The 21,951-nt window shown below is 42.8% G+C and overlaps 1 protein-coding gene across 1 annotated transcript in view; it reads left to right on the top strand.

The window, feature by feature from the left end:
- Window positions 1–21,951, top strand: part of LOC143283776 (uncharacterized) — a 69,318-nt gene that overhangs the window by 41,412 nt on the left and 5,955 nt on the right. Inside the window, exons 7-11 of the mRNA XM_076590128.1 lie at window positions 1,272–1,378; window positions 3,090–3,237; window positions 4,595–6,384; window positions 15,820–15,872; window positions 20,879–21,295. Of these exons, the coding sequence (XP_076446243.1) occupies window positions 1,272–1,378; window positions 3,090–3,237; window positions 4,595–6,384; window positions 15,820–15,872; window positions 20,879–21,295 (2,515 nt within the window). The remainder of the gene's footprint in view (window positions 1–1,271; window positions 1,379–3,089; window positions 3,238–4,594; window positions 6,385–15,819; window positions 15,873–20,878; window positions 21,296–21,951) is intronic.

Here is a 21,951-nt window from a genome sequence, read left to right on the forward strand (position 1 = left end):
GATGTTCTACAACCACTGCTGTTGATTAGATTAACAGGATTTGGGGGGATTCCTGTTTTTATGTTTATCATTATTATTGCTTTTGTTGCAATACAAACAAAAGAAGGAAAAAGATGGTTCGCTTTCATCTTTCGACAGATGTTGCGTATGGCTGTTAATATTTTCTGTGTGAACTTGCAGTCTGACACATGTATGACACCTGCCAGGTAAATGTGTTTTGCAGATAATTTCTTTTCTTGTTTTTTTTTTCTCTTCTTTTCTGTGCCCAGAGATTGAGAATGGATAAAGGAGAAATAAAGGGGAGGTGTGGAGGAGATATCATGGGGATGGCATGCCCATTTGTGTGTGTGTGTGTGTGTGTGTGTGTGTGTGTGTGTGTTGTTGTTGTTGTTGTCATTGTTGTTGTGTTGCTTATTGCGCATGTCTGTGTTTGCATTGCACATTTCAGATCTGAGAGAAACCACTGCATACATGTGAGAGTGCGCTGAACAGTTCAGCAATGTGCTGCTTACCTTAACAGTCCTTCAGTCTGCTGCTGATGAGTATTGTCATCAGTGAAGGACTGTCATGCTCATTGAGAAAAGACTGAGCATACAGGTCCGGATGTCAGTCATCAGTCTTTATTTGGACCTCGTCCTTCTGGTATCACATTACTTTTGTTCAGAGCAGTTGATGACACCACTCGAAGAGCGCACAAAAAGTAGAAACTGCACTTTAAATGCACACCACACTGATCTCATTTCACCAGTGTTCAGCAGTCAAGGGGTTAAGTCTGAGAAGGAAAAAAAGTGTTTCATGTCCCTTTTGTTGGAACAGAGGAACTTGTAGAGAGGCAAGTTTTGTCTTTAATGAAGACTCCTCTTTTTAAAACCTAAACTGGAAGCATTCTTTGTTTCCTGCTTCTCCAGCACCACCCCATGCCTGCCATCTCACTTTTCATGTATGAAGAATTAACCCCAAAAGCGGAGTATGGCTGCCTACATGGTGGTAAAAACAGTCATACATGTAAAAGCCCACTCGAGTAAATACGAGTGAACGTGGGAGTTGCAGCCCACAAACGCAGAAGAAGAAGTATGAAGAATGAAGGGGGCAGGGAGTGAGTGAAAGAGAGAGTGGTCATTAGTGGTTCATGTCATTCGTAACTTTTTCTTTCATATGAATTGCCCCGAGCTCCGAAAGAGAAAAAGCGTTGTACAAATGTACATTATCATCATCATCATCATCATCATCATCACTATTGTTACATTGTTGTTGTTGCTGGTTTTATTCAGATGGTGTCGGACGTTAGGCTACATGCCCCAGGAGATGTGTGGACGTTCGCTCTACAACTTTGTCCACCCAAAGGACCTGCAGATAGCTGCTCTTGGACATCGCAAAGGTCAGTAGGAATGAAAGTGCGTGTGCGAAGTAGTGGCATGCTGTAGAATGACACACATTTGCGGTATTTTGTTGTTGGTGTAATTGTTGTTGTTAGTTTCTTTGTTTTTGTTATTATTGATTCTAGTGCCTATCCTTTGTCAGCGATCAAGCTGCAGACACTGTCATTTGCACAACAGGCTGCCTGCCTGCCTGGGAGCAGCCGGCTGACAAATTCCTTTAGGCACTCATTGCTCTTTCCCTGTATCATTCAGCCATGCTTCAGTCATGTCCACTGTTGGCCGCCGTTCTTTCTCACTGTCCGGATCTTGCATTTGGAGTGAACTTCTTTCGCTTCGTCAGGTCTCCGCACTCAGCCCTTTCAAGTCTGGCCTTAAAACCCCACCTCTTCCCAAGATAGCCTCCTTTCCCTGCCTCTTCCATGTCTTCAGTTTCTCCAGTTTTAGAGTTACGCATGCGTGTGAATGACAGGTGTGAAAGCGCTTTGATTTGTCTCTGCACAAGATTCAGTGCCATATGAATACTATGATTATTATTATTATTATCATGTGCATACATACACACACACACTCATGTATATTAGAGTGAATTTTACTTTGAAATTTTTCCTGAGACAACTCGCTTGCTGCTGTGGGTACTATAACTCTCACTAAGTGCATGCTGGACATGGGAACTTGGTTTATCATCTTGTCCGAATGACTAGCGTCCAGACCACCACCACTCAAGGTTTGTGGAGGAGAAGAAAATTCTGACGGAGTGTGGGATTCGATCCAGCACCCTCAGGTTTTCTCGCTTCCTAGGTGGACCGTTTATTGCTTAGCCACCACTCGACTCCACTTTATAGGGGAAACATCTGCTGCCCGAGGCAGCTTGTATTTGCAGATTGTTGTTTCATACCTGCTGAAATGTGTGTGTTGGTAACTTCTTTTTTTTAATTTAAAAAAAAAAAGGTTTTCTCTCTGTTACACGATATCACAGTGCTTTTTATGACACACCTGTCCAGTAGAGTGTGTTACATGATATCACAGTGCTTTTTATGACACAGCTGTCCAGTAGAGTGTGTTACATGATATCACCATGCTTTTTATAACACACCTGTCCAGTAGAGTGTGTTACATGATATCCCCATGCTTTTTATGACACAGCTGTCCAGTAGAGTGTGTTACATGATATCACCATGCTTTTTATGACACAGCTGTCCAGTAGGGTGTGTTACATGATATCACCATGCTTTTTATGACACAGCTGTCCAGTAGAGTGTGTTACATGATATCACCATGCTTTTTATGACACAGCTGTCCAGTAGAGTGTGTTACATGATATCACCATGCTTTTTATGACACAGCTGTCCAGTAGAGTGTGTTACATGATATCACAGTGCTTTTTATTTGTTGTTTTTTTACACAGCAGTCCAGTGGGATGTGTAACACATTATCACTGTGCTGCTGTTGTTGTTTTTTTACACTGTTGTCGTGTAGGATGTGTTGCACTATTTTACTGCGCTTTTCATGGCATAGCTTACCAGTGGGGTGTGTTACATGTTAGCATTGTGGTTTTTATTACACAGCTGTCCAGTAGGGTATGTTACATGTTATCACTGTGCTTTTTGTTACAATCACAACTGCTCAGTAGGTTGTGTTACACGTTATCTCTGTACTTTTTATTATGCGGCTGACCATGAGGTGTGTTACACGTTGTCACTGTGCGTGCAGTGCTGACGCAGGACAAGGAGGTGTGCAGTGTGTACAGGGTGCTGACCAGTGGTCAGCGTGTAGAGGTCATCCACACCCGGTGCCGCCTGGCCTTCCACCCGCACAGCGGCCGTCCTCGCTTCATCCTCACTCTCTGCACAGTGCTGGGGTACGTATGTACAGCGTTGTACAGCGGACACAATGCACAAGTATTTATATATATATATATATATATATATATATATATATATATATATATATATATAATTTTTTTTTTTACATGTACTGTTGTAGGGTATGTACAGCAATGTGCAGGTGTCAGAATGCATGTGTGTTTTTCTTATATAAACTTTGCTGGGGTATGTACAGGAATGTACAGCGGACAGATTGTTTGAGGTTGTTTTTTTTTGTTGTTTTTTTGTTTTTGTTTATATAAACTGTGCTGGGGTATGTACAGTAATGTACAGGGGTCATAATGAATGATTGTTTTTAACTTAAACAGTGGATGGAATGATATAGAATGATCTAGTTGTATTTTATTTTATTTTATGTTTTATTGATTATTAGTATTTTGTCTTGAATCATACTGGGATAAGTACAGAATGTATGAATTATATAATATGGGGTCAGAATGCGTGAGTGTTTTTCACATAAACTGTGCTGAAATACATACAGGAATGTACAGTGGACAGAATGAATGAGTATTTTTATATAACCCATGCTGGGGTATGTACAGCAATGTACAGTGAACAGAATGAATGAGAGGTTGTTGTATTTTGTATATGAACTGTGCTGGAGTACGTACAGGAATGTACAATGGATTGGATGAATGAATGCGGGTTTTTTTTTGTTTTTTTTGTTTTTTTTAATTTATTTTTTTTAATCATGCTGGGGTATGTACAGAATGAATGAATCTTTTGTATAAACAACATTGCTGGGGTGTGTACAGGAATATGCTTTGGACAGAATAAATAAATCAGTTACAGAAATCCTGCTAGGTATGTCCAGGAATGGACTGAATGAATCTATTATATAAACCATATCTGTGGAATGCGCAGTGGATGGAATGAAATTATTTTTTATCCAACGTCTTTTCTCGGTATTTGCATCAGACAAAAAGAATTTGCATCAGACAAAAAGATAATGAAACAAGCTGAAGTAACAGTGAAATAAAACAGTGTCTATGACATTCAGTGAATATCATCCCAGGAGATTGCTGACAATGTTGCATAAATCATTTTTCAAGATTCCATGACATATCAGTGAAAATTCTAGACATTTGGTGAATAATGCATGGCAACATTGCACACATAAATGAATATTTTTCCTGCCTCTCCCACTGTTTTAATTTCTAGTTTGGTTGTTTTTTTCTTTTGTGTGTGTGTGTGTTAGTTTCTGAGGTTTGGTATTTCCAGTGATGACTGCATGATTTTACGCACACACATACATGCATGCACACACGCACGCACCCCTCTACCACCCCACACCCACAAAGCCCATGACTAACGGTTGCCGTGTGGTGACAGCAAAGGGGAAGGGAAGACGATGCTGGAGCGCAGCCAGCAGGAGGTGCAGGCGGTGCAGTCTGACGTCAACCAGGCCTGGCTGCTCACCGACTTCCCCAAGATGCTGGACGGCCTCTCCGCCCAGATGTCTGCCTCCCCGTCCTCGCCCCCCACCGCCCCCGACTGCCTGACGGACGCCATCACCACGGAAGGGGACCTCATCACCGTCAGCCAGCTGTCGTCCGGCGCCTCCCCCCTGCTGCCCTCACGCCGCCACTCCTCCACCTCCCCCATGCCCAGCCCCATGGGGCAGGTGGGTCAGACCGGCTCCCTGGCCTCCCCCATGGGCTTCCCGTCCCCCAACGCCTACGGCAAGTCGGAAGTGACTGCGTCCAGTCAGACTGTGGGGATGGACAGTTTTGTGGCCGCCGGCGCCTTTGGAAACGCCATGGAGACAATCTCCTTGGAGGGCCTGCGAGGAGGGCCCACGGGTCGCAGGGGTCGAGGGAGAGGGCGGGGTCGGGGTCGAGGAAGGGGGCGGGGGGGCACCATCAACCGAGTGATGTCAGTGGACGGATCAGTGGTGATGCCCAAAAGACCCCGGGGGCGGCCTCGTGGCTCGCGTGGCAAAGCGGCCCTGGCCCGGGCCATGTCCCTGGAGATCGGGTGGAGTGGTGGGGAAGGTGGGGGGGTGAACATGGGAGGGGGGCGGGCTGTGACGCCCCCGAACAGCAACTGGTGGCAGACAGGTGCGGGCAAGAGTCGCACCACCTCCACTGTGGGCAGCCAGTCCACACCCAGTGATCATTTGTGCTCCCCGCCCCACAGCATGTGTTCACCTCCGTCTCACAGGTCGACCAAACTGGAGTACGAGGCCCGACCTGCAGGTCACCTCACATCACACAGTTCCCAGACTGGCTCGCTTTATGACCAGTCCCTCACCAACACACAAGGTTTAAACACTGAACGGCTAGGGGCAAAGCAGGCGCTGGACCAATATCAAACCATCAAACGTGAACAGCCATGTTACACCATCAACAAACAGGACCTGTACGCTCAGACAGACAACAGTTACAGTGTCAAAAACGGAAGTGCCATAGTGAGCGATATCAGTGCAACGAAACAGGACCTCACGGGTCACAGCCATGAAAATCTGTCTTCTACGCCATTTCAGGACGGCAGGAAGATGAAGTGTGACCACGTGTTTGTAAATCCAGGCCAGAATTTGACTGGGTGCCATAGAAGTCAGTCACCGTATGTGCAGGATACCAGCATTGCAAAGGGCAGCCCCAACCCATGTGCCATAAATGAGGACATTTGGACAGACCCAAAGCTAGGGCTTTCAGACGTGAACGCGATGCTCCGAGGGTATCAGAGCGGGCCGGAAGGGGGCTGCCCCCCGAGGGCCTACCACAGTGCCATGGATAACGCTCCCCACAAAAACTCCCAGGGCGTGGGAGAGTGCAGTCCAGCTCAGAAGGGGTACCACACAGGGGGTGCAGACGGAAACCGAATCATGGCCTCCCCCAGGAACTCCCTGGGAAGGATGGAGGGAAGTTTACCGCCAAGGTCCTGCCCTCCCTCCGCGGACCAGTCCATTCTGGAGAACATTCTGAAAGGGCGGATCCAGTCTCCCATGCGTTCGGATCGGTGTTCAGGGGCCTCCCTGGAGAGCCCTCAGCATGACGGGATGAGGTCGCCCTTCCTGGGGAAGAGGTCCATGTCGCAGCAAGAGGGTCTGATGGGGCCTCCAAGTGTTGGCAGCTCTATAGGGGACCATTCCAATGAGGAGGACATCCAGCAGCTTTCTGGTGAGTTTTTTTTTTAATTTCTGTTTTTTATTCCTTTATTTTATTGTTTCTGCCTCTCCCACTGTTTTGATTTACAGTGTAGTTTGGTTGGTTGGTTTGTGATGCTTGGTTTGTGTATTTGCTGGTTGAATATAAACTATTTTTCATTAATCTGTTGGGTTGTGGTTATGAATTATGTTTTCATATATCTGTTTAGTTCTGGTTGTGGTTATATATGTTTTCATTTATCTGTACAGTTTCTTCCCCAATTTATTTGCATGTCCAGTGAAAAACTATGTTTCAGTTTGTGTGTTTGTTTCTTTCTGGGTTTTTTTTGTTTGTTTTTTATTCTTTGCTAGTTTTGTTTCCTGGTTTAGTTGTTGGTTTATATATGTGATGTAGTTTTCGAAATGATGAATACATCAGTTTATAGTGTGCAGTGCTTGTCTTGATTGAATTGTCTGTTTAAATTTTATTTGACAAGTTGGAATTGTTTTTATCGTTTATTTAGGAATTAAGAAAATGAAATTTATTATCTCATGCACACACACACACACACACACACACACACACACACACACACACACACACACACACCAGGACAGGACACTATTTCTCTGTAAAATTATACAGTACTGTCAGATGACAACATTCCTTTTCTCTGTACGATTGTACAGTTCTATCAAAGAACAGGACTCTATTTCTCTGTAAGATTGTACAGTACTGTCAGAGGACAGGACTCTATTTCTCTGTAAGATTGTACAGTACTGTCAGAGGACAGGACTCTATTTCTCTGTAAGATTGTACAGTACTGTCAGAGGACAGGACTCTATTTCTCTGTAAGATTGTACAGTACTGTCAAAGAACAGGACTCTATTTCTCTGTAAGATTGTACAGTACTGTCAAAGAACAGGACTCTATTTCTCTGTAAGATTGTACAGTACTGTCAAAGGACAGGACTGTATTTCTCTGTAAGATTGTACAGTACTGTCAAAGGACAGGACTCTATTTCTCTGTAAGATTGTACAGTACTGTCAGAGGACAGGACTGTATTTCTCTGTAAGATTGTACAGTACTGTCAAAGGACAGGACTCTATTTCTCTGTAAGATTGTACAGTACTGTCAGAGGACAGGACTGTATTTCTATGTACGATTGTACAGTACTGTCAAAGGACAGGTCTCCCTTTTCCTGTAACATTGTGCAGCACTATCATAGGACACAAGTTAAGGAGTACTGTGTTTTTAGCTTCAGTCTTCAGTCCAGTTTTTTGGTTTCCTGAAAATCCACATCCAGCATACACAAAATGCAGCATCGAATTAAGACTTGCATCATCTGGTAACAGTAATGACAGGACATACTGTTGCCAATAGAGACAAATGAAATTGCAAAATTGATTAGACATATACCACAAAGCAGTTAAGCTCCTTCTTGGCTAATCCACTGCAGTGTATAGCAGCCAGTTTGTGCTGTTAGCATGGAATAAGACAAGCAGCAGAGGCGGCAGTGAAAGGGTTAAACGGTGATGGGAATCATGGCCTGGGAATGTCAAAAGATGGCCAGTCTTGCAGAAGAAGCAGATACCCTGTCTGAATGGGTAGAGGAGCGATGAAAATGAAGCAGTGAACCAGGTGGAATAATGATGGACCCAACAGGGTCATATTTTGTATTGTTTTGTGTTGTATTTTATTATTATATTTTACAACTGATATCTCTTTGTGAAATTCGGGCTGCTCTCCCCAGGGAGAGTGCGTCGCTACAGTGCAGCGGCACCCTTTTTTTTTCCTTTCCTGCATGCAGGTGTATTTGTTTTCCAACGCTCGGGTTTATTGTCTCATCTGAATAACAAGTGTCCGCACAAGGTATAGTGGAGGGGGCGGAAAATACTGGTGAGCGTGTGGGGTTTGATCCCATGCGCTCAGGTTCCCTCACATTCAAGGCACCCATGTTACCACTTGGCCACCTTCTTCTTCTTCTTCGTTCACTCGTATATACGTGAGTGGGGTTTTACATGTATGACCGTTTTTACCCCGCCATGTAGGCAGCCATACTCCACTTTTGAGGGTGTGCATGCTGGGTATATTCTTGCTTCCATAACCCACCGAACGCTGACATGGATTACAGGATCTTTAACGTGCGTATTTGATTTTCTGCTTGTGCATACACACGAAGGGGGTTTAGGCACTAGCAGGTCTGCACATATGTTGACCTGGGAGATTGGAAAAATCTCCACCCTTTACCCACCAGGCGCCGTCACCGAGATTTGAACCCAGGACCCTGAGATTGAGAGTCCAATGCTTTAACCACTCAGCTATTGCGCCCGTCACTTGGCCACCATTCCACCACATAATTTGAAGCCAGTGTTGCTGAACTCTGTGCGTCCTAACAGCTTAAAATGCACACAATTTCACAATCAAACAATCAACAAAAGATATGGAGAAAAAAAAAAAAACATGCAGAAACTTCATGATTACTTTGTAACACTTTTGAAGACTTTGTGATAGAATTCTATTCTGTATTTTAATTAAAGAAGAAAAAAAAAAAAAAGAGAGAAAAGAATCTGATGTTGACTGGAAGGAAATGGCTGCAGCTTGCAGCAGGAACTGGGAGACAAAGAAAACAAAACCGAAAATGCGTGTGGAAGATGGGTTTCTTCCTGAACCACTCTGAACTCCTGCACTTGCGTTTCACTGACTTTCTGTAATTCACATTTACTGCCATCATCATCATCATCATCATTATCTCTCTCTCTCTCTCTCTCTCTCTCTCTCTCTGTGCTTTCCTGCCCCTCCCCCTCCCAAAGCCTGTCTTTCTCTCACTGTCTCTCACTGTCTTGGTCTCCCCCCTTCCCCCCCCCCCCCCCCCCCCCCCCACCTTCCCTTCTTTCTCTCTCTCTCTCTCTCTCTCTCTGACATCTCCTTTCCACACACTCACTTCCTTCATCTGTTTTCTTTGTTGTGATGTCAAATGCATGAAATATTTATGCCGCACGTGTTTGCCTCTAAGGCTTGCGTGTTTTATGAATTATTAAACAGAGCACAAACTCAAGTCCAGAGGGGCATGTAACTCGCAAGCACAGGCTTTGCACCAGAGCTTCAGTGAAACATCAGAAATGTTCATCACACATCAAGAAGGGGAATGAAATTCCATAGTGGCGGCTGATCACTTTTTAAAATTAAAAAAAAAAAAAAATTAGAATGTATATCGTATGCACATATAAATTGCACATAAAATGAAAAAAAATGTCACTGTAATACCCTCTGGCACAGTACCTTAGCCTTAGGCCAACCGAAAGTCGTTTGCCTGATGTTTTTGTATTGCAGCTTTCTCGTTGGCTGTAGCAAATCAAAACTGCTCTACCAGGGACCTTATTCTGACCTTTGTTTGGGGACAGACTTGAACCTTTTAAGAATGAACTGAATTGGAATGAGAGGTGAAAACCTAATATGGACATTAGGTTTTATTTGACTCTTGCGAAAATGGACATTAAGGTTGCTATTAAGAAATTTGATATGTGTATTTTACCTTAAGGCGACTACATTAAAATACTGTGTCTTGAATATTTAATTTTGCCTTGATACCAAGGAGACTGGTTTTACATTACAGTGCAAGGTTTGTTTTACTGCACATGCTGATTAATCGAAGCAAAATTATGGGATATATGTCTGGTCAACCTAACACCTATTTTAACAATAGTCACCTAAAGGTGGGGTTTGACCTTGTATCTAGAATATAACTTCTGTATGTCTGTCGATCAGGTAATGAGATAAATTTTCAGAATATAATGTCATTGTCATGCTTGTAATTCTTCCAGTGAATAATGAAACAACACTTGTTCATGTTTCTTTGTTTTTCCTGCAAAGCTATTTTTCCTTCCTCTCCTATACCTTGTCTTTCTTTCCTGTTGAATGCCAGGTGTGCGTCTTCGCAGACGCCTTCCCTTACAGCGTGATGAAATTTCTGCGAAAATAGACGTGTCCGATTGATTGCTTGGGTGTGTGGATGTCAAGCATTAGGTTTCCTGACATTTAAACTTCTGCAGGGCTTGTCGGCTCTGAGATGCAGAGGACAGAAGCTAGAATGTGCATGTGAATAATGGATCGAAAATGACGCTGGTGTTGTTTGGCTTGTGATGTGCTTTATGGGTGTGTAACTGACGCCTGTCAGGAGACAGTAAGGCTATGGGATTGTCGGGAATAGATTGATGTGTGTGTGGGGAGTGGGAAGAAAGGAAACGTGAATGTGACTCGTGTTATTTTGTGTTCATGTGCTTGCGTTCTATAATTAACCAGTTTATGAGTTTGAGTTTGTGAGTGTGTGGGAGTTTGAGTGGATGGATCTGCGTCATGGATGGTGCATGTGTCTGTGTGTGACTCTGTGTGTTTTATGTATGTACATACACACACATTAGTACACACATATAGAAAGAGACTGTGTGAGAGACACAGAGAACAACATCAACTACACATTCTAAAAAAGGATAATAGCAGGTTTTATTGTATGTTTCTTTCAAGTGCCCACCCTTGATGGGGTCTACACTATATAAATCTTACAAAACCAAATCAAAAGTTTGCAATATAAGGGGACACACACACACACACACAGTGCACACACACACACACACACACACACACACACATACACACACACGCACATGCACATGCACACGCACACGCACACTGTATGTGTGTGTGTGGTGTGTGTTTAAAATCTACTTTCTCTGAAAGTTTTTTTTTATTAAGTGAGTCAGAGAGAGAATGAGAGGTGAGGGGGAGGCAGGTGGCCTCTGTGGGGAAGAGAGAGGGAGAGAGAGACACACACAGACAGAAAGAGACAGACAAAGAGAGAGACAGAGGGGTGATATCCAGGATTAATGTCAACACCTTCCTCGGGTGACACCCCCTGCACCATGGCCGATGAGGCTAGCAGACACTGTGGAGAGGACAGAGAGCACATGGCCACCTGTCTAATGTTACTAACACTGGGTACAGAGACACCTGTCTAACATTGCCACTAGCTCGGGGCACAGGGAGGTACCTGTCTAACATGAGCCGCTAAAACAGGGTACAGCGGTATCTGTCTAACATTGCCACTAACGCTGGGCACATGGACACCTGTCTAACATTACCTGCTAACACAGGGTACAGTGATATCTAACATTGGCAATAACACTGGGTACAGAGACCATCTGTCTAACATTACCCCACTAACACAGGGTACAGCAGCATCTGTCTAACATTGCCACTAACACTGGGCACGTGGGAACCTGTCTATCATTACCTTCTAACACTGGGTACAGGGGCACCTGTCTGTCATTACCCTCTAACACAGGGTACAGGGGCACCTGTCTAACATTGCCACTAACACTGGGGACATGGGCACCTGTCTAACATTACCTGCTAACACAGGGCACAGGAGGGGGCACCTGCCTAACATTACCCACTAACACTGGGCACAGGGGGCACCTGTCTAACATTACCTGCTAACACAGGCCATTTAAAGATAACACAGCAAGGGGCCTAACATGGAATGGTGGCCTAGTGGTAGCTAGTCTGCCAAGGAAGCAAGAGAGAATCTAAGCATACACGATTGAATCCCACACTTGCTAGAATTTTCTCCCCCTCCAGTAGAACTTGAGAAGTGTTCTTAGACACTAGACGTTCAAAGGAGATGATAAACCTAGGTCCCATATGTAGCATGTACTTTGCGCATCTAAAAGAACCCACAGCAATAGGAGAGTTGTCCCTGGCAAAGTTACATATTAGTACAGTCCTCACTGATACCTGTGTGTGTGTGTGTGTGTGTGTGTGTGTGTGTGTGTGTGTGTGTGTGTGTGTGTATGGGTGCAAAACTGAAGCCTGACTGAATGACACAGGAAATGAATGATGAATGCCTGAAGGTAGCTCTCAGTCGGCACTACCCAGGTAGGCAGCTAGGCAACATGTTGTGCAAATGACTCTGTGTTTGTTATATGCTTAAAACTCTTGGTATTTGACTTGAAGGTAGGTGTTATATATTTGTTCATATTAATCAAAAAAACATTTTTGGTGTCATATACTGTACCATGTCAAACTGATGCAAACTAGGCCTATGGTTTGCTCTGTTTGGCCAAATTTCGCGCGGCTAACAGTGAAAAGACGCCCCTCTTAGTCTGGCCCGCTCTTAGCCAATCAAACGCCTCTAACAGTTATTGCTAACTTAGAGGGCAGGGGACTTGTCTTACATTTCCCGCTAACACTTTGTCTAGAATGACAGTGGACAGTCGAGTGGATGGTCGTCACCCTTTGCCCTTTATTTGCATTGCACATTGTGCAACCCCTGGGGGGTTTGGGTTTGTAACCTTGGGAAAATGAGCAAGATAAACATCTGACTGGAAGGTGGAGATGGTAGAGGCAGAGGAGGAATGGGAGTGAGAGAGTGTGGGGAGAGAGACAGACAGACAGATAGACACTGTTTTAATTAGTTCAGCCTTGGCATTTTGTGAACATTTTCATTTCATTTTCATTTTCTCAAGGAGGCGTCACTATGTTCATACAAAGCCACACACACACACACACACACACACACACACACACACACACACACACACTACACCACATCTGCTATGCAGATGCCTGACCAGCAGCAAAACCCAAGCTTTGTCAGGCTTTGAGTGCATGCATATTATATATATTTGTGTACCATTCCGAGTGGATTTCTTCTGAAGAATTTTGCCAGAGGACAACACTCTTGTTGCCATGGGTTCTTTTTCAGTGCACCAAGTGCATGCTGCACATGGGACCTGGGTTTATACTGATTATAGTCACATCCGAGTGACTAGACGCTCAGTTTGATTTTCCAGTCAAACGGGAGAAAGGGCGAGAGCGGGATTCAATCCTAGACCCTCATGAACAGGTGTTAACAGCCACAGATGCAATTTATATTACTGTTGTAACATAATTTGGTCAATCAAATAAAGTCATATGCACTGCATAAAAAAAGTAAATAAATGAAAGGAAAATATATTTTAAAAAAAAGAACAAACATTACATTCGTGGTTGTCATTCCTCCTCCTCCTCGTTGCCTTCCATCATTTTTATGTATGGGTACCATTTTCTAGAAAATGCTATGGACATCATTTCCATCGAGTGTATATATTTTTTGGTTTTGTATATGTTTCTTAGGTCTGTAAGGAAGTACTTTATACATGGTTTGATTTTATTTATTCTGCATTTATAGATGAAATGTTTCACCACTAGAATGATATAGTCAAATATTTCATCTGTTTTTTTAATATCATCATTTCCAAATAATACTAACTCTATATTCAACTTTACATTTGCACAATATTATATATATTTGTTTGTTTGTTCTGTATTGTCCGTGTGTTCTGTGTGGCTTGTTCGGGATGAAAGAGGCTATGCCAGTCTTGAATAAAAGCTAATTTGTGTTTGCACATTTCTTCTGTCTTTGCTGCTGTGTGCACATGTCAGATGATCGGTATAAGGACAGGCCCAGCGCTTCCTTTTTTGGGGAAGTGTCTGGGTTTGTTCCAATGTACCTTTTATTTACCTGTGTGTTAGCTGAATTGGTAGTGTAAGCAGCATTGGCTTGAAGTTACGTACCTTGTGTGTGGAGAGAGTTACCACTCTTTACTATTTGTTTTATATATATATATATATATATATATATATATATATATATATATATATATATTATTCACGAATGCAGTGGATATTGGTTTGTACAAACAATATCTTGGTGATTTTTGGTTATTAATGGGTTTTGACTGATTTGACTGACAGGGGATAGCAAAGGGTAACATGGGGTTGATGTACTGCAAAAGCAACCCCCCCAAAAAAAACAAATAAAAACAAAACAAAACAAAACAAAACAACCCCCCCCAAAAAAAAAAACAAACACAACAACAAAGCCCACAATGTTTTTCATTTTTATTTTTCATCTTGTTTGTGTCTGTTACAACACCTTCCAATATTTGAAATCACACACCTTGACTTTTATAAAGTGTACATTTAATGGTTCTGTTTTTGTCTGTTGTTTTAACATTTTCTTTTTTCTTTCTTTTTTTTCTTTTTTTTTGGGGGGGGATGTTATTGAAAAAAATCTGTTGTTACTGTTTATGTGACTGCAATATTTGCCAGCCACAGCCATGCAGCAACCACTGTTGAACAGTGTATGTTCCCACATATGGCAGGGGAGATGAAGAAGTCACAGTGGTGTAACAGTGACACAGCAATAATAACAGTGACACATTGCAGTGACACAGTGGCAGTAACAGTAACACAGCAGTAATAGCAGTGACACATCACAATGACACAGCAGTAAAACAGTGACACAGTGGCAGTGACACAGCAGTAATAGCAGTGACACATCGCAGTGACACAGCAGTAATAACCTTGACACATTGCAGTAATAACAGTGACACAGTGGCAGCAACAGTGACACAGCAGTAATAACCTAGACACATTGCAGTAATAACAGTGACACATTGCAGTGACACAGTAGTAATAACCTTGATACAGTAGTAATAACAGTGACACATTGCAATGACACAGTGGCAGTAAGTGACACAGCAGTAATAACCTTGACACAGCAGTAATAACAGTGACACATTGCAGTGACACAGTGGCAGTAACAGTGACACAGCAGTAATAACTTTGATACAGCAGTAATAACAGTGACACATTGCAGTGACACAGTGGCAATAACAGTGACACAGGAATAATAACCTTGATACAGCAGTAATAACAGTGACTCGTTGCATTGACACAGTGGCAGTAACAGTGACACAGCAGTAATAGCAGTGACACATTGCAGTGACACAGTGGCAGTAACAGTGACACAGCAGTAATAACAGTGACACATTGCAGTGACACAGTGGCAGTAAGTGACACAGCAGTAATAACCTTGATACAGCAGTAATAACAGTGACTCATTGCATTGACACAGTGGCAGTAACAGTGACACAGCAGTAATAACAGTGACACATTGCAGTGACACAGTAGCAGTAACAGTGAAATTAGTGATAACCTTGACACAGCAGTAATAAGTAACTGTGACAGATTGCAGTAACACAGTGACAGTAACAATGACACAGCAGTAAAACAGTGACACAGTGGCAGTAATAGTGACACAGCAGTAATAACCTTGATACAGCAGTAATAACAGTGACTCATTGCAGTGACACAGTAGCAGTAACAGTGACATTAGTGATAACCTTGACACAGCAGTAATAAGTAACAGTGACACATTGCAGTAACACAGTGGCAGTAACAGTGACACAGCAATAATAACAATGACACATTTCAATGGCAGTAACAGTGACACAGCAAGAATAACAGTGACACAACTGTGGCACAGCACGAATGACAGTGACACCACTGTGACGCGTCAGCAACAACAGTGAGACAGCAGTAGTGACAGAGATACAGTGATGTTACGATGGTATTTTTGTGCAGACGCTGTGGTCCCAGCCAAGAGGAACAGGTTGCAGCCAGTACAAGCACTGCAGGTGAGGTTCCGTGTGTGTGTGTGTGTGTGTGTGGTGTGTGTGTGTGTGTGTGTGTGTGTGTGTGCTTTAGGGAGTTGCCAGGGTTGTTGTCCTCTTGTATGTATGTATGCATGTGTCATGTTTTATTGTTGTTATTGTTGTCGATGTTCAGGGGCAAACAGTACAGTGTAGATCTCAGGTACATGACACTGAGAGCAACAGACTTCACCTCAGGTAATGCAGTCAACAGCAAGTCTGTATGTACAGTCCTAAACAAGAGCAAATGTATGGGTGTTTGAAATGTCTCTGGTAGTGTAAGTGTGTGTGTGTGTGCGTATTCAACATGTGCATGAGTGTGTGTATATGCATGGATGTGCGTGTGCGCATGTGTGTGTGTGTGTGTGTGTTTGTGTGTGTGTATGGACTTTGTGCTAATGTTTGGTGTGTCGTGATGAACGTGTGTGTGTGTGTGTGTGTGTGTGTGTGTGTGTAAGTGTGTGGGGGTGGGGTGGGGGGGGAGGGTGTAGGTCATGTCATTATCATCCTCATGATGATGTCAGCACTTTGTCAGGTTTCAAGCCAGAATTTATCTTCTTATATTGTTCACAAATACACAGACAGACAGACAGACAGACACACACACACACACACACACACACACACACACACACACACACACACACACACACACACACACTCATAGCCATAGTCTTTAACTGAAACACAACATACATTTGTTTATTGAAACTTTGTGGGGGGCGAGGAGGAGGAGGAGGAGGATTTTTGGGGAGGGGGGGCTCCTTTTAAGATTTAAGGACAAGACTTGGCTGTCACATTGTTGCCAGGTCCATGCCATTGGAACCCTCCACACCCACCCCTGCTGTCAACAACCCTACCTGCCCCCCCCCCCTCCCCGTACCCCTCCATCCCACCACCTCCCCCTTCCCCCCACACACCCCACTGCCCACAGCCCTTCTCTTCATTTTTAATTTCTTTCTTTCTGAATAGGTAATGTTCTGTGCCAACCTGAGTGCATTTTGTCTTGTTGCTAGTATACAATATGTATGTGTGTGTGTGTGTATTTGCATGCTTGTGTGTGTGTGTGTGTGTGTGTGTGTGTGTGTGTGTGACTCCTAAATGACGAAGAGAGAACCCCCCCCCCCCCCCCCCACTCCACTACTCATCCCACTGACAGTACCAACAGCTGAAGCGGATTAGTAACACAATAGGGTCACAAAGCAGCCATGCATTTTCTATTCATCGCAAAGAGTGCCTTGGTGGACCAGTAATTCAGTAATTTCTTGAAAACAAAGAGAAGGTAATGAATAATTCATGGACATTGTTTAACAGTTTCTATGCCAAGCCACCGCTCACTGACAACTATTTGCCAGAGGCAGTAATTTTAGAAAAATTTCTAGCATGCAAACTTCTAAAATATAGATATACTAATTATAACCATACTTTTCTGAAACGAAAATGATCACAGTGTCCAATTATGATTATTTCACACAAATTTAATGATTTTTTGATGCATTACAATGATGTGGATAGGAATTTTCCTTCTGGGGCACATTTTTGCACACTCTTACGGGACAGAAATTTTGGTCCTGGGGCACATTTTTGCACACTCTAACGGGACAGAAATTTTGGTCCTGGGGCACATTTTTGCACACTCTTACGGGACAGAAATTTTGGTCCTGGGGCACATTTTTGCACACTCTAACGGGACAGAAATTTTGGTCCTGGGGCACATTTTTGCACACTCTAACGGGACAGAAATTTTGGTCCTGGGGCACTTTTTTACACATCATAAGGGGGCAGAAATTTTCTTTCTGGGGCTTTTTTTTGTGTTTTGCACACTTCGTGTAATGGGACAGAATTTCCCTCCTGGGGCGCTTTTTCACTCATCGTAAGGGGACTGAAATTTTTTTTTTTTTTTTTTTTGCACGCCGGAAGAGGACAAAATTCTGTCTTTGGGCTTTTTTGACTCACTTGTGTAAACAAAGTGAGTCTATGTTTTAACCCGGTGTTCGGTTGTCTGTATGTGTGTGTGTGTCTGTGTGTCCATGGTAAACTTTAACATTGCCATTTTCTCTGCAAATACTTTGTCAGTTGACACCAAATTAGGCATAAAAATAGGAAAAATTCAGTTCTTTCCAGTCATCTTGTTTAAAACAATATTGCACCTCTGGGATGGGCACAAAAAAATAAAAAATGAAGCCTAATTATATGCAAACTGCATTTACTGTTATATTTATATTTTTTGTATTCTCTAAACTTGGCACTTTGATCTGATATTCTGACCCAACAACAAGAGCAGTCATTATTATCATTTTTTGTTCAAACAGGAACTTCTTTTGCTAAGCATGGAAGTTATCTTTATTTTGCAAACGTTTTGGTGCAGATAGTAAAAAAAAAGGAAATTACTTTGTAATTAATGCTAGGGGACTTAATTCGCTTTAAACTGATCTTTCTCATCTTAAACATTACATTTTGAAATTATACTCAATACATAAAAAGCTTGGATTTAAAAAAAAAAAAGTGTATCACAAGTGAGTCTTGAAGGCCTTGCCTCTGTTGTTTTTTGGGTGTTTTTTTTTCACTCTGAGGAAAGGAAATTTCTGTCCTTGGATACTTAAGAGATTAAGTATTCTGTCCCATATTTATGAGAACAATAAAGAAGGGTTAGGTGGGTAGGGTTTGGGGGGCATAGGGAGGAATATTTTCTTGGAAGCAAGGAAATACATCATTTATGAACTTGATTTTTGCTGTTGAATTTCCACTGGATTATCAGAGTATTGATCTCAGTGAAACCAGTTGCTGAGACTTGGCCGTAACATGTTGGGATATAATTATGCACACAAACAATCACACTGATATACATTTATGTGTCTGCACATGCTTATGCATGCACATGTGCACGCGCACACACACACATGCTTGTCACACATACATGCATACATTCACACACATATAATCATGTGCACACATGCACACATATACACACTCTCACAGTCACACTATTACATGCATGCATGCAAATATATGCACACCCTCGTTTGTATATGCACATACAAAGGCGCGCGCGCGCACACACACACACACACACACACACACATTCCTTCAACATATCTTTCCCTTCACTGTGTTTTAAATGTTTACTTTTTTTTTTCTTTTTTTTTTCATCTTTTTTGTTTCATTTGTATGACAATGTTTTACACAAACATTCAAGGCCTGATCAAGGCGTTACACAGACATCTGCTGCATTCTTTTTTTTTAATTTTTTTTACAGCAGCTGTGGTGTGGCACATGTGAATCAGTCTGCATACTCTGACATCTCATTGAAGCTGCAACTGAGCAAATATACAGCTTTCTGTTTTACATGATAGAATGAGTGTACAGCTTTCTGTTTCACATGACAGAATGAGTGTACAACTTTCTGTTTCACGTGACAGAATGAGTGTACAGCTTTCTGTTTCACATGACAGAATGATTGTACAGCTTTCTGTTTCACATGATAGAATGAGACTCTTGCCGAACAGCATTCACATTATATTTTTTGTACAAAGAATACTTTTATGCCTTAAATTGCATTGCTTCACGAGGTGAATAATTATAGTTACATTGAATTATCACATGCAGCAGTGCTGTTACTGCTTGAAAAAAAAAGTTTATTGATCAAGAACATTCTGCTTGTTTGGGAAATTAACTGTGTGGTTCAGAATTGGTTTTCTCTTTTCATGTCCAGATAACTGAAGTTATGGGGAAGGTTACAGCAGAGAGTAAAACATTTGTTGACTAATAGAAAGCCAGCTGCATACATCAGGCATGTTTGTGTATGTCTTGACTGTGAGATTGTGTCTGAATGTGTGTATGAGGGTGCGGGGGTAGGGAGGGGGATGGGGGGGGGGGGGGTTAGGGGGTTAGGGATTAAGTATGTGTTTGGATGGCTGTGAGTATGAATCCTTATCATGTTTCATGTGGGTGTGGGCATGCATTCACACTGGGCCATGTTTATTGAATTGTGTGTGTTAACACACTTGTGTTCACACACATACTATGTGCATTCATGCATGGTAGTATGTGTGTTTGATCTCCTCTCTTTGTTGACTTAATCCCTTGAACCGCTGCTGTCGAGCATGCTTGTCACTGAAGGGATGTCATCTCACTGAGATAAGACAAGAGCTTATAGGTAAGGGTTTCTCTCGCTTGGGATTGCATTACTCTTGTTCAGCAAAAGCAGTTGCACCACTGATAAAACTTGTACACTAAAACAGTAGTTACCACACTTCAAACTAAATTCAAGCCGAAATACCGTCATTTCACCAAGGCTCAGTTGTCAAGGAGTTAATACCAGACCAACAGGCGTTCCCTGAATGACCAGTGTAACCCCCACTTCCCATCCCCCTTCCCTGCCCCCGCCCCCCAACATACATTCCAAGAAGAATCTGAGCCTCTGCAAGAAAACAGTCCCCCGATTTTAAGCCAGAAGCGGCAGGGTAGCTCTGTGTCCTTGTATGGATTTTTATCTGTCAGACATGATTTCGAGTAGAAAAGAAGAGGCAAAAAGTCTGCTTAACTGTGCAGACTTATGAACAGATTATTTCAAGTGTGTGGATATTAAATTGTTTTAACTTACTGGCGCATGAGATGAATAAATCCATTGTTGTCAAAGAGATGCATTAAGGATGTAGGTAAAAAACAACAACAACAACATATGTATAGATAAATAAAAGGACTTTGCAAACATGAACAAAGAAACAAACTTATGGAAAACAAACTGTTTTTATATAGCCAGCTGTGAAAGACTGATTTCTGTACAGCGTATTGTTGCAAATATATTTTTATATCATGTATTGCCATTTCACATTTTGTAATTTAGTAGTTGTACTTCTCATGTTTAATTTTGCTTTCATATTCATGCACACTCAGTTAGGATACGATGTTAAGAAAATAACAATGATAAAGAAAATGATTTTGAAAAATCTTGAAAATCACGCCTCCTGCTATCTCTCTCCACATGGCAGCCTTTGCCAGACAACAGCATGGCCACGGCCATCGCTGCTGCCAATGCCAGCATCACCCCCACACCCTCTACCACCACCACCACCATGGACAGCACCGGCAGCGAGCGGCTGATGGGGATGTGGTCGCAGCGGGAGCTGGAAGAGCTGCACATGTTCTCGGCCCAGCTGCTGGGCAAGCATCGCTACATGGCCAGCAGCCTGGCCTCGCAGGGCAACACGCTGCACCAGCTGGAGAGTCACCTGCAGACTGCCGCCAAGGAGACCATCGGTGGTGCTGCAGCAGTGGCTACAGCTGCCAGCAACAACAACAACAGCAGCAGCAACAACAGCAGCAGCAACAGCAGCAGCAGCAAGCCCAACGAGGCCCACACCGCGGCTCTTCTACAGCAATTGGAGCAGCGGCTGAACTTGATGAAGGTGTGGTGTTGTTGTGTAGCGTTGTGTTGTTGTTTGTGTCATTTTTGTGTTGTGTAGTGTGTGTGTGTGTGTGTTTGTGTGACTGTGTTGTAGGATGGTGGTGGTTGTTGCTATGTTGTTGTGTCATTTTTATGTGTGTGGATTGTGTAGTGGTAGCATGGTGTTGTGTTGTTGCTATGTTGTTGTGTCATTTTTTGTGTGTGACTGTGGAAGCCACATGGTGTCGCATTGTGTTGTGTTGTGTCATCTTGTGTGTCACTGTATTGTGGTTACATGGTGTTATGCTATGTAACATCCCCACTTTCTTGGCCAAGAGGGCTTTAGGACAGTTGGCATTTGGATGGTCCCCAAAGGCCAAGCAGCCACATAGACCTCAGCACTTAAAGGGCCAGTGTAATTTTGCCTACCTGTTCAAGAGTCATTGCCCTTCACAAAAGACTAAGCTGTAAATGAATTCCCATTGCAGTGGACAAACCATTGATCACACAGGTCTTGCTTGGCTGTTGACCCAACTACAAGCTTATGGCAGTCTTTGATATAAGTGGAATATTATCCTGTTTAACCCTGGGGATTTTCCGCCTCAGCAGGCGTCCACGCCATACTGATGCAGAAAAAAATACAGTAGAAAATATACTGTTTTTCTTCCTGGACATATG

The sequence above is a fragment of the Babylonia areolata genome, chromosome 7, assembly GCF_041734735.1.
Source record: "Babylonia areolata isolate BAREFJ2019XMU chromosome 7, ASM4173473v1, whole genome shotgun sequence".
Lineage (NCBI taxonomy): Eukaryota > Metazoa > Mollusca > Gastropoda > Neogastropoda > Buccinidae > Babylonia > Babylonia areolata.